At 45.9% G+C, this 14,114-nt stretch overlaps 1 protein-coding gene across 1 annotated transcript in view; it reads left to right on the top strand.

Annotated features, from left to right (window-relative positions):
* Window positions 1-10,793: 10,793 nt before the first annotated feature.
* Window positions 10,794-14,114, top strand: part of TECTA (tectorin alpha) — a 42,112-nt gene continuing 38,791 nt past the window's right edge. The window contains exons 1-2 of the mRNA XM_032964541.2: window positions 10,794-10,968; window positions 12,586-12,651. Coding sequence (XP_032820432.1) covers window positions 12,597-12,651 — 55 coding nt within the window. The 5' untranslated portion in view covers window positions 10,794-10,968; window positions 12,586-12,596. The remainder of the gene's footprint in view (window positions 10,969-12,585; window positions 12,652-14,114) is intronic.

Raw genomic sequence — 14,114 nt, 5'->3', positions numbered from 1 at the left:
TCCCCTTTTTTCTGGCAACAAAACAGGTATTAAGATATGATCATACGGTTTCCCCCTGATTTCTGGCAACAAAACAGGTGTTAAGATGTTAAAACACCAATCTTAAGCCTTTTACAAGGAATCATGTCTGCATTCACCACACTGCTTGTGGTCAGAATACAAACAAAAAAACATACTCTGATAATAGATGTGTAGTGACATTGGGGATATCACTGTGTGGTGCCGGCCCTGCAGGGCCGTGGCGTGCGATGTACTTACGTCGCAGACAGCATCGTGTGTGTTGCTGAGTGAGCCGGTTCTCACAGAGCACGGCGTGTGATGCACCGTCATCGCGTACACCCCGTAGGTGGGTGTAGTACCAGCCCTAGCAGGGCTTGGGGAGCGCTGGGATAGCGAGGGCACCACGCGCGGCGTGCAGTGAGGGCTCCCACCAGGGGCAGTGGGAGAGTGCCAGCCCAGGGACAGGGTTGCCCCGGGCCATGGCACTCTGGTTGACCCCGTAGGCACATTATCCGGAGTGTCCATGGAGAGGCCCCCAGGTGGGGTGGGGGGGGCTAAGGAGTGATCACGTGTCCGGGGAGAGCTCTCGAGAGGGATCGTGAGAGAGCTGGAACGCTCGCGAAGGTGGGCGGGGCCGAGGGCGGAGCCGGTGAAAATCCCTCCCGGCGCGCAGATGTTAGTTCTCCTCCGCTTGTGGAAGCCACTCGATTTGGAGGCTACGAAGGACAGAATTGTTTAGGGACTTTCTAATAATGTCAGTCGTGGACTGACTTTGGTAGCGGCTCAGACTTTAGTGTCCAACGACCAGGAACCTTTAATTCAGGTCCTTAATGCTGGGTTGGATATGACGGTTATCCAGGAGGGTACTGTGTTGTCTCATGCGTCGCCAGCGCCTCTGGAAGGGGGCGTCATCGGGAATGTGGGTGCAGCGTCTTACACACGACAACCCCGAGACGTGGATGAAGGATGGATAGACAAACTACGTGCTGAGAGTGGGGCTTTGTCTGCGGACCAGATGGGGAAGCTATGGGAGCTCTTGCGTGAGTTTTTGGATATTTTTAGCAAGGGAAAATATTATATTGGACGCACGTCACTCCTGAGTCACGACATTGATATGGGTGACGCGGCTCCTATCCGGCAGAACCCCTACCGGCTGAGCCCGGCGGAAAATGAAAATGTTTGGCTGGCGGTTGATGAGATGTTGGCCGCAGACATCATTCACCATCCACCAGTCCCTGCGGAGCTCCGATTGTGCTTGTTAAGAAACACGATGGTATGATCTTGCGTTGATTTTTGGAAGCTTAATAAGGTTTCTGTTGCGGATGCGTACCCCTTGCCTCACATGGATGACTCGCTTGATGCATTAGCGGGGGCGCGGTTCTTTTCTACCCTCGATCTCCTATCCGGGTTCTGGCAGTTGCCGCTTGACGATGCTTCGAAACCTAAGACTGCCTTTCGTACATCGCAGGGATTGTTCGAATTTAATCAACTTCCTATAGGGCTCCATTCTGCGCAAGCCACGTTCCAACGTTTGATGGACCTGGTTCTAACTGGTCTCCAGTGGAACTCATGTTTAATATATCTCGACGATGTGATCGTCTTCAGCTGCACTTCCGATGACCATTTGGACCGACTGCGTGCTGTCTTCCTCAAAATGCGTGTGGCTAACCTGAAATTAAAGACACAGAAATGTCACCTTCTCCAGAAATCGGTTCAGTATCTTGGCCAATAGTTAATTAATCGGGTATTGCAACCGACCCGAAAAAAACTGCGTGCGTCCGAACTTGGCAGACCCCCACCTCAGTGGGTGAGGTACGCAGTTTCATCGGCTTTGCATCCTACTATCGCCGTTTTGTCGCCGGGATCGTGTCAATTGCAAAACCTCTCCACGCATTGACAGCTAAGGGTAATAAGTTCATTAGGGGGAGGAGGAGGCTGCATTTCGTGCCAGCCGCTATGGAATGGTGAACGCCCCTCCTTTGCGTTATCCTGATTTTTCATTGCCGTTCATCCTTGAAACGGATGCTAGCAATACCGGAATTGGAGCCATCTTGTCGCACGTTGTCAACGGGGTGGAGAGCATTGTTACATACGGCAGTAGGGTGCTGTCTCCGGTCGAACAGCGGTACTGTGTTACGCGCCGTGAATTGCTGGCCATTGTGGTTTTTGTGCAGCAATTTCACCCCTACTTGTACAGTAGACGGTTTGAGGTGCGCTCTGATCATGCAGCGCACCAATACGCACTGTGGGTAGACCAGCCGTCAGGCCAGGGTTCTCGCCATACGAACACCGATGCCCTGTCGTGATTGCCAACGAGTGAAGGGTGTGTGTGTTTTTCGGGTTCCGGGCGCTGTAGACCAGCCGATGTGACCTCGCTCCCTCCTCTCACGGCATCTGCCGAGGCTGCGACGGGCGAGGGGGCCGGCAGGTTCGATCGCACATGATGCGGTCATTGGGTTGGAACCTGAGGAATGGGGACACCTTCAGGCGGAGGACGCTTCACTGGTCAAGTTGCGGCACCGTGTTAGAGAAGATGACGGGGGAACTGATCGTAGGAGGCAGTCTTCTGGCAAGGGTTTCATTGCACAGGCCTCACTCGCAACACATATGCACAAAATAGGAAGCCGTTTCTCCAAGCGCACCCCAATCCCATGCCACAACCCCGTTTTCGATCTTCCCAAAACATTCTGGAACCTTGCAGCAGGTTATTCTGTATCCCCTCTGTCTTTACACCAATCCGTCTTCCCCTGGTATCTCTCTCTCTCCCCACCTCTAATTGGCTCGTCTCCCTCATTTCCCTTTCCCACCTTTACCCACTTCCACTCTTGCTCACTCCCCACCCACCCCCCCCCCCCCCCCCCGGCTGAGTCCCAGACGTCGTTTAATAACTACTAGCTCGTAAAGCATGTCTTCGCTAGGTAAAAGTTTTCAATAGAATTAACCTGATGTGATCTTTGCACAATTTTAACTACAATCAGACACTAACAGCTGCTGCAAAAATTATATATTTCCGCAAAAAACAAACCAAAATTGTTGACTTGATTAAACTTTTTATATTTGAAGACTTACACATCGGAAACCGCTCAATTTAAAGATTCCCTTTTTAATATATATGAAATGCGTATTTTTTTTGTTCAAAACCACTTGAATCCTAAATCTCTCAAAAATAATAAAAGATAGAACAATGCTTCTTGCTTTAATGTTACAGTATTTGCTGTTTAACGCTCCATCAAACAAAAAAACCCGCAATCTTGTATTTTGAACGGTTTCTTAATGACACGCACAAACGTTTTTATGGGGCAATTAAATTCTATATTTTGCGGCCTTAAAATAAAAAATCTCGGATTTTCTAAAATGTCCAGTTGTTTGTGTTCTAAAATCTACTTATATACCAGTGACGTGCGGTGAGGTCAATGGCTGGGGAGGCACTGGCTAGTGTCAAAGCTAGTGTCACACTGAGGGGGCGTGGCCTCACGGAGGGGGGCGTGGCCTCACTGAGGGGGGCGAGTCCTCACTGAGGGGGCGTGTTAGACACGTCCCACTCAGTGAGGCAGATGTGATAGCTGCCTCCCCTGGTGCTTTTTCATTGCAGTTTCATGATGAGACCAGCGAGCCCAAATATCTTTATACACAAACGTGAAATAAGTTACCTAGAGTATGGAAGGCGAGGACATGAAATGAAGGGGTCTACAAACATTATATTGGTGACATACTGAGATAGTAACAGGCACGCGCTTATTGCCCGCGCTCCATCCAGTTACTGAGGGGTTGCGCAATCAGAGGGGAGGCTGAGCTCATTGCTGCCTCACCTCTCGTCTCTTCCTGTATTTGCAGCGGAGCTCCGCAAATTTGGCGATTTTGACTATGAAAATGATTGCAATCGTACAGAAATTACATATACAGCACAGATCAGTTGAACAATCTTAATATGTATTTCATTTGATTGTTCTTTTTTTTTACTTTTTGTAACATCTATTTTCATTGGAGTATGACAGGTGATGCTCTGCCTCCCCTGCCTCTCCTGACAACACGTCCCTGCTATGTACCAAATTTCAGCTTTTTACCTTGTCCGGAAGTCCCTCGAGGTTATTGAGACGTACGTACAGATTAAGGTGTTTATTTATATTAGATTCATGGGACCTATTTTGTCAATATCAAAATGACTATATATACACTGTATATAAGAATAGGTTTTACCTATTATAGGAGCATGTTTGTTTGCAAGGTTTTCCAAAAGTATGTGTGGCTAATGCAGACTGGATGCCTTGCAAGAAGTATCTGTTTGGTGATTGAACATCTTAACACCCGCTGTTTAATTGTCAGAAAGGGTAAGCCTATTCTCATTTTTCATCATATTATTTATTTACTAAAGGTGTCCTTACACGATTCCTCCGTTACTTTAAGGGGTTTTTTTATGTGACCCTCACAATACCAAAACGAAAACAACTATATGTTACAAATTTTAAGAAATCACAATCAACCCTTTAAGGAGGAGCAGGGGAGGGGGGTTGCCATTGTGCATTTCTTAAAAAAAGGTGAATTGCGTTTTATTGCTGTGGTTGTGCAAGTGTGCTGAAATGTGTTGAGGGAAATAAAAACAATATTTTTTTGGCACCCTAGGTGTCCAATTACTCATACTGAAAACTACCTAAGCCAGTGACTCAGTGTCCTTGAAATATAACCAAAGTCTAAAACCTCAGAAGACATGATAATAGGTGTGTCCCCTTTTTTTCTGGCAACAAAACAGGTATTAAGATATGATCATAGGGTTTCCCCCTGATTTCTGGCAACAAAACAGGTGTTAAGATGTTAAAACACCAAATTTAAACCTTTTACAAGGAATCATGTCTGCATTCACCACACTGCTTGTGGTCAGAATACAAACAAAAAAACATACTCTGATAATAGATGTGTAGTGACATTAGGGATATCACTGTGTGGTGCCGGCCCTGCAGGGCCGTGGCGTGCGATGTACTTACGTCGCAGACAGCATCGTGTGTTGCTGAGTGAGCCGGTTCTCACAGAGCACGGCGTGCGATGCACCGTCATCGCGTACACCCCGTAGGTGGGTGTAGTACCAGCCCTAGCGGGGCTTGGTGAGCGCTGGGATAGCGAGGGCACCACGCGCGGCGTGCAGTGAGGGCTCCCACCAGGGGCAGTGGGAGAGTGCCAGCCCAGGGACAGGGTTGCCCCGGGCCATGGCACTCTGGTTGACCCCGTAGGCACATTATCCGGAGTGTCCGGGGAGAGCTCTCGAGAGGGATCGTGAGAGAGCTGGAACGCTCGCGAAGGTGGGCGGGGCCGAGGGCGGAGCCGGTGAAAATCCCTCCCGGCGCGTAGATGTTAGTTCCCCTCCGCTTGTGGAAGCCACTCGATTTGGAGGCTATGAAGGACAGAATTGTTTTGGGACTTTCTAATAATGTCAGTCGTGGACTGACTTTGGTGGCGGCTCAGACTTTAGTGTCCAACGACCAGGAACCTTTTATTCAGGTTCTTAATGCTGGGTTGGATATGACGGTTATCCAGGAGGGTGCTGTGTTGTCTCATGCGTCGCCAGCGCGTCTGGAAGGGGGCGTCATCGGGAATGTGGGTGCAGCGTCTTACACACGACAACCCCGAAACGTGGATGAAGGATGGATAGACAATCTACGTGCTGAGAGTGGGGCTTTGTCTGCAGACCAGATGGGGAAGCTATGGGAGCTCTTGTGTGAGTTTTTGGATATTTTTAGCAAGGGAAAATGTTATATTGGAAGCACGTCGCTCGTGAGTCACCACATTGATACGGGTGACGCGGCTCCTATCCGGCAGAACCCCTACCGGCTGAGCCCGGCGGAAAATGAAAATGTTTGGCTGGCGGTTGATGAGATGTTGGCCGCAGACATCATTCACCATCCCCCAGTCCCTGGGGAGCTCCGATTGTGCTTGTTAAGAAACACGATGGTAGCTTATGATTTTGCGTTGATTTTTGGAAGCTTAATAAGGTTTCTGTTGCGGATGCATACCCCTTGCCTCGCATGGATGACTCGCTTGATGCATTGGCGGGGGCGCGGTTCTTTTCTACCCTCGATCTCCTATCCGGGTTCTGGCAGTTGCCGCTTGACAATGCTTCGAAACCTAAGACTGCCTTTCGTACGCCGCAGGGATTGTTCGAATTTAATCGGCTTCCTATGGGGCTCCATTCTGCACCAGCCACGTTCCAACGTTTGATGAACTGGTCCTAACTGGTCTCCAGTGGGACTCATGTTTAATATATCTCGATGATGTGATCGTCTTCAGCTGCACTTCCGATGACCATTTGGACCGACAGCGTGCTGTCTTCCTCAAAATGCGTGCGGCTAACCTGAAATTAAGCCACAGAAATGTCACCTTCTCCAGAAATCGGTTCGGTATCTTGGCCACATAGTTAATTAATCGGGTATTGCAACCGACCCAGAAAAAACTGCGTGCGTCCGAACTTGGCAGACCCCCACCTCGGTGAGTGAGGTACGCAGTTTCATCGGCTTTGCATCCTACTATCGCCGTTTTGTCGCCGGGATCGCGTCAATTGCAAAACCTCTCCCCGCATTGACAGCTAAGGGTCATAAGTTTCATTGGGGGGAGGAGGAGGCTGCATTTCATGCCATCCGCTATGGATTGGTGAACGCCCCTCCTCTGCGTTATCTTGATTTTTTATTGGCGTTCATCCTTGAAACGGATGCTAGCAATAACGGAATTAGAGCCGTCTTGTCGCAGGTTGTCAACGGGGTGGAGAGCATTGTTGCATACGGCAGTAGGGTGCTGTCTCCGGCCGAACAGCGGTACTGTGTTACGCGCCGTGAATTGCTGGCCATTGTGGTTTTTGTGCAGCAATATCACCCCTACTTGTACAGTAGACGGTTTGAGGTGCGCTCTGATCATGCAGCACTCCAATACGCACTGTGGGTAGACCAGCCGTCAGGCCAGGGTTCTCGCCATACGAACACCGATGCCCTGTCGTGATTGCCAACGAGTGAAGGGTGTGCGTGTTTTTCGGGTTCCGGGCGCTGTAGACCATCCGATGTGACCTCGCTCCCTCCTCTCACGGCATCTGCCGAGGCTGCGACGGGCGAGGGGGCCGGCGGTTCGATCGCACATGTTGCGATGAAATGCGTTGCATCGTTAATTCCTCCTGTTTGATGATACTTCTCTTGTCCGTATGCATCTGTGCAGATGTTTTTTTTGCGGTTAAGCCATAGTCCCCACATACCGCTCGTATCAATGCGGATAAGAGGATCGGTGACCCACCACTCTGTAGAGTAACATTGGTATAAACGCTTGTTACAATATGAACAGGGCACTGAAAACGCGTACTATTTTACGTACTGTTTACAAAGTGTGTTTAGAAATCCACACTGAGAAACACGATGATTGACAGAGGGGTGTCAATTATTTTTTCGATAGTGTATTTAAATAGAGGTACTGCAGGTAAGTAGTTTTCAGTTTTAAAGGCACCATCCTTAAAAACCCATTGATGAAAACGAGCAAAGTTTTTGTTTACATTATAATATAATGTTTACATTATATATAATATATAATATAATGCTTATGCGAGAGCCGGGGGCTTATGGGACCCGGGGTCCCGCCATAAGGTTAAATTTATGGTTTTAAAAACTCCCCATACTAACTGGAAACGTTTATGATCTCATAGCACGGCGGTGATACGTTGAACGAATAATAACCACATCACTGCCCTGTGTCAATCCGCTGCTGGATTGCACTTCCCTTGCCATATTGGCCACCTGTATTGTTTGGCCATACCTCAGCACACAGGGTCAGTGTACCGGGGGAGGGGGGGGATGGTGTGAGCAGCCTTCATTGTTTCGCTGTGGCCGGGAGACAAACCCCACATGGGGTGGGGTTTTTGTCTCTCGGTGCGCGCGAATCACCGCTTCAAAGCCCCCCCGCCCACGGTCGATTGTCGTTTTTTTTTGGCAAACGTGAGACGTTGAGCCAACTTTGGTCCAGCGGTTTCAACCACGTGCCCCTGACGATTATGTAGGCTGCACCTCGGCTGTGATGGTTATTCGACTTGGGTGTCTTAATATCGTCGTCAAACTTCGTCTCGCTCCGCTCTGAACAAACACCGCTTCCTTCATCCATCACGTCCAGAAACAAAAAATGGCAATGCAAACACGTGTCTGACAAAGGTTAATATGCACTTCAACATTTAATATTTGCAGAGTTCAACAAGCTTTATTACGTATTCTTTGGGTCTTTCGGTGAAGTCACGTAGATAGGTTCAAATGAAATAACAAAAACTACGACGTTTCGATCGCAACACAAGCGCTCGTCATGACGACCGCTTGTGTTGCGATCGAAACGTCGTAGTTTTTTGTTATTTTGTCATTTTCTTTGAACCTATCTACGTGACTTTACCGAAAGACCCAAAGAATATGAATTCCTGTGGTCACGAAAGCTTTAAAGTCAACATTATTACGTAAGCATCGATGGAAGTAGATGCTGCGGTATGTTGCATTTAAGTTGTCTGATTGTACAGGCTGTTAAAAGCACTCAGGTAATAATCATGAATGCCAATTTCCGACGAAGGTTAAAAATGTTCATGCATGAGCTTTGCACCGCTTCCTTATGTCTGTTAAGTGAAGTCCCAGTAAACACGAATGTTGGGCCAACATTGGGCCAATGTTACCTGTTTACTGCGATCACGATAAACTCTGAAACATATATAACACAATAAAGACGACATTGAATTATAAAGTTGTGTTGCTGACAGGGAACTAACCTGCAGACAATAAATCCCCCCCCCCAAACACTGGTAGTAAATGATAAGCCCTTTTTGGTTGACGCCACACGCACACGTCCAGAGGATCGTCTTAACCTCGCAGCATCGAGCGTCTTGTGTGTGTGCGTGTATGTTGAACTTCATTCGTAGTCAACCGTGCTAACGGGAGATCCGTTCTCCGACTCCAATGCTAAAAGGCAAATCCATCATCATCATCATCAGCCATGATCAATCCACCACTGGGGTAGAGGCCTCGGCAAGCGCGCCACCATTTCTGGCGTTCCTGTGATTTAAAAATAGACCGCGGATCACCAACACCCACCTGGATTTTTCTTTTTTTTACCTCCGGGTCCTCTGGATTTCCCCTCCACATTTAGAAACATGCATTGAGATTATTTCGATTGTTTTGCTGCTATAAATGTGCAAATGAGAAGCCGCGTTGTTGAGCTGTCATTTGTGGCCAAGTCGTTTCTGAAAAATAAGTTAATACCTCAGTGGGCTTTGCCCTGGTAGGATGGGGATGGCTTTGTTTAATTTGCATGTGTTTGGGAGATGTTTTTACCTTTCTTGAACTTTGCACTACTATCAAGTTTTTGCACTGTTTAAATATTGACTTAAAGCTTTCGTGACTGCAGGAATTCATATTCTTTGGGTCTTTTGGTAAAGTCACGTTAGATATGTTCAAAGAAAGAAGACAACCGCTTGTGTTGCGATTGAAACGTCGTAGTGTTAGTGTTTTGTTATTTTTCTTTGAACCTATCTACGTGATTTTACCGAAAGATCCAAAGAATTTTTACTGTTTGTTGTTGTAACGTTCTTACCCGCCCTTACTGGACATCTGTGAAAAAGAGCTTCATAGCTCATCGGATTCCTCCAGTATAAATAAATATTCTGTTTATTGTGCAGGAGCATAGATTTTGTTTACGTGACATCACATTCCTCGCACGTCGGTGTTTATGTTTTGTATCAGGCTCTTGTTGAAAAAAATATATATATATAGACCTAGCATCTGCACACCAGTTGGTATCATCGCTCCATCTCCAAGCATGGAAGTCCTCTCAGACACGTTCCATTCCTTGGCTGCCACGTTCTCGTTATTGAGATGTCGTTCTTCCCCCGCAGCTCCGATTAGCAGGGTTGGCTACGTACGGTGTGAACGAAGTTAACCACTCGTACATTCGACCATCATCCTTTCCAGCGACGTTTACTGACCAACAACAGTTTTAGTCATTGACCGTCTCTAAAAATAAGAAACACTCTTGAGTACGAACGCATGTGTAGAGAGGGAAATAAATAATCGACGTATATGAATGATGTTTCGTCTTTTTTTTTAATAAAAGGTATTTGGATTTCTGCGCAAAAAAGCTACCTAAATTTCAATGCCGTATTTCAGGGAAGCAAAAGTTGAAGTTTTTTTGCAAAGTTCAAAATGCGCAATGCATGGTGGTCACTTTTCAGTGCACTACCCAGGTAAAGCCACGGTAACCTTCCCGAGACCTGACGGACATGTGTGGCGCATTGCATGTGATTTAATCACAGGCAAATGTTACCTAATTAGAGCATTTATTTTGTGATACTGCGTTGGCAGTGGTGCGCAAAGCACACACAACAAACCCGAAACAGATTTGACGATAACGCTTCCAAAAACGTTTTTTTATTACATTGAAAATTTACTAATTGATACGGCGACCAAAAAAAATATACGAATACAAAATTAATTGAAGATTTAATATTCAGTTTTGGTATTACTTGTCAGTTGCCCTCAAATCAGTTACCCGGCAAACAATGTTGGTATGTGGAAACGTCGGACGAACGTCAACCCAACGTTCGATGTTTACTGGATACATCTCCTTACCCAAACTTCAGAAAAACAGGAAAAGAATTATGCAAATTACCTGTCGTTTGCACATGCCCATAATGGATTACTGCTCGACTATTTTGCATTCTTGCTGTTTTTCGATGTTCTGGGTGGTTCCCAGAGAGCGTAATAAAGCTACATTATTTGGGAAGTTGCTTCACCTTATAGGCGTTGCACAATCATCCGCTGGAGGGGGGTATAAAACACGCAGCTATCCCTCACTTCTACGAGGTGTGAGCATTCAGTACACACACCTACTGGATTCATCTTCGAATTCCCTCCCTTCTCCCCACGTAAAGCAGTGGCGTGAGAGAGGAACGGGGCCGTGGTGCGTGTGGGTGCCTCTCTCCAGGTAAGAAATCAGCCACTCGTACGAAGCCGTTAGCTCTGCCCACCATCTGTTTACATGTTACTGTTGTGTGCATTCTATATGATAATTGCTCATTTTGTACTGTTTGTTATTTTGTGTTTGTTATTGCAACGTCCTTACCCGCCCCGACTGGACATCTGTGAAAAAGAGCGTGACAGCTAATCGGATTCCTGCAGTATAAATCAATATTTTCTTTCGTTGTATTGTAATTGTGGTATATAGGTGTCACCATCATTATTATTTAGCTTTAATCGTGGCATATTTGGCTGAAGTGGTGGCGCGGTGATTAGCGCTATGCGGCTATCACGTCAACGGCTAGTGGTTTCTGAACCGGTCGCAGTCATCGCCCCTTCTTCAACTTGCATTGACTTGCGTGGTGAAGTATGGTCAAACAACCTTCACGACCAACACAGCATGGTGGAGGCCTTCATCCAGCAGTGGAGTGATACAACGGCTGAAACTTTAATCTCGTTTTTTGTTGTTCTTGGTACATGTTTTCTTGTTCATATTATTTTACAGTTTTCCTTGAATTGTGTACAGGTACAGCCCTTAAGTCAATCCACTGCCGGATTGAGGGCTATTTGACCATACTTCACCAGTGCAAGTTGATGAAGGCGCGGGACAGACATCTAAACTCTTTGATGTAGAAAGCTGTATTTTTTGCATTCATATTTGCTGCCTTCTAATTTACGATAATTGTGAGTACATTATTTTACAATAACTGGCGCATATTCAAATGGTCTTGATCTATCGGTATTTTAACTTTAATAATATAATCGCATGGTTCGAATCTTACGTGCAATTCATCAATAACACCGCCTTAAAAGCAAGACATATATTGAAGGCGACGTTTCGAGCGATGACCCTTCTTCATGTGCCATTGCTCAGAATGTCACCCTGAATAAATGTGTTCAAGGAAGTGTAAATGACGAATGTGTTGTTGAGTATTCCTCGTTAACGGTGCTGGTGTACCACTGCCAACGCAACAGCAGCAGCACCACATTTGTGTAACCTAACATTTGCGTTAAAAACAGCTATCGATTCTGAACAGGTATATGTTGTATTCTTGGTTCTTTCGGTAAAGTCACGTAGAAGGGAAACAATAAAATAATTAAAAAATATAAAACAATATTATTTTGTTGTTTCCCTTCTACGTGACTTTACCGAAAGAACCAAGAATACGGATCCCTGCAGTCACGAAAGCTTTAAATTAAAAAAGTTATATGTTGCTATCTTTGTAGTAGTAGGTAATAGAATAACGTACGATATACTTACAAAACAAAACATTCATATCTTGATAAAACACAACAACGGTAGGAATAGTCGAATATATAACAGAGTACAAACAATATTTCTGCTGGGTCACATCTCAGAATCACACACACACACACGTTTAGACAATGCATACAGATATCAGACATTAGACAGCACACAAGTATCGATAACGTGAACAACTTCAGAATCTTGATTTAGACTGGAGGAAATCCGATGAGCTATGAAGCTCTTTTTTGTCACAGATCTCTAGAATTGGCGGCTCAGCAAGTTACAACTAACAGTGGCAATGTCCCCTTTCAAATTGCTTTTTTGAACTTCTCCCAGGCTGAGCAGCGATGGCTCGTCGTGCAGTGGGGCTGCTGCTGATGGTGGTGCTGGCCAAGGTGTCAGGTGAGCACAATACTCTACATGCCCACGTGATATTCACGCACAGCCCTCTGTCAATCCACTGCTGGATGATGATGGCCTCCTCCCCACGCTGTGCAGATCGTGGGGGGGGGGAGGGCAGTGCCGGATGATCCTTGTAGCAAAAGTAGCTACACATGTAGTAGCTACTGGCCCCGCACTTTCAAGGGCCCCACGCTAAATGATTTCAAGCTATCGATTCCGGTTCAGTGATTCTTCACTTGCTCTATTACTATAGTACTATACTGCCTTCATTTTTTTTATGAACGACTGGTTGTTTAAGGTTAGCGATTTGTGGTGTTATCTCGCTGTATAGCAAATGAAGAAATACAATTATTTGAATCTTGATTTGAAGCTTTTGTGACTGCAGGAATCCATACTCTGTGGTTCTTTCGGTAAAGTCACGTAGGTAGAAATAAAATAAAAGAAAACAAAATAAAATAAAGAACCAAAGAGTACAATCATTTTACGATGCAATGGAAAAATTTGTTTTTGAATATTTGTTTTTTTTATATTTAGGGCCCCTTTATATGCTACAGGCACCGCACTAGCTTAATCCGGCACTGTGGGGAGGGCCGTCGTTTGATCAAACTTCACGGAGTTTGCTACAATGCCCACTTAACCTAGCTTCGCAGCAGACGACAACAACCTCCAGCTGTTACCCATCCTAAGCACTATCCTTGCGTATATTCCGAGGTCTCAGTGAATGCTAACAACAATATGAGTGCATGTTATGTTAAGACTGCGCTAGCGGTCAGTAAATAGTAGTAGGTTTTATGATGTAATGGTGTACGAGCACAATTTACGAAAACTAAACACATGCGTCAATACAACTTCCTTAAAACAAGCTACTGTATATGCCTAGTAATAATATTTAATAAGTGACGTTTCTGGCAATATATGGGGCATTACCCATGATGTCACATGTTTAGTTATCTTTTAAGGTAGTTTTATTGACGACGCTGAGTCTTTTATCAGCATGAATAAGATCGGTCTGCGAATGACATTAACCCCATTCTTCAAGAACCGAGTTTTGCAAAGGCATGCCCGCAGAATCTGTACACAAACCTTCGACTCTTGTGGGTGTCCAGAGCCAACCCGGTAATGTGACTATTTATTTGGTGGGTGCAAGCAAAAACTCAAGTCAACGTTAAACAAAGTAAACGAATGTTCACCGCAAAAAAACAGACGGAGTCACAGATGCGATTCGCTGTTGTCCGTTGTGCATTCTACTCGAGCTCTCTCACCCCCATGTGCGCGGTACACGAGGACACTAACGGGTACAATTAAACAATGTGTTGCATATTGTCCAGATCCCCTCTGAACATTGAAGTAAAGTATATGCGCCCACTTGAAGAATTTACGGGGCTTTTAACAGAGGAATGCCGCGACCCTGTGGCTTACTTTAGACCAATGCTCTATGGTTCTTTCGGTAAAGTCACGTAGGT

The sequence above is a fragment of the Petromyzon marinus genome, chromosome 32, assembly GCF_048934315.1.
Source record: "Petromyzon marinus isolate PM22_M1 ecotype Great Lakes invasive population chromosome 32, UKy_Petmar_22M1.pri1.0, whole genome shotgun sequence".
In the NCBI taxonomy this organism is placed as follows: Eukaryota; Metazoa; Chordata; class Hyperoartia; order Petromyzontiformes; family Petromyzontidae; genus Petromyzon; species Petromyzon marinus.
Note: the sequence above shows the minus strand (reverse complement) of the source record. Positions and strands in the feature narration are given on the sequence as shown.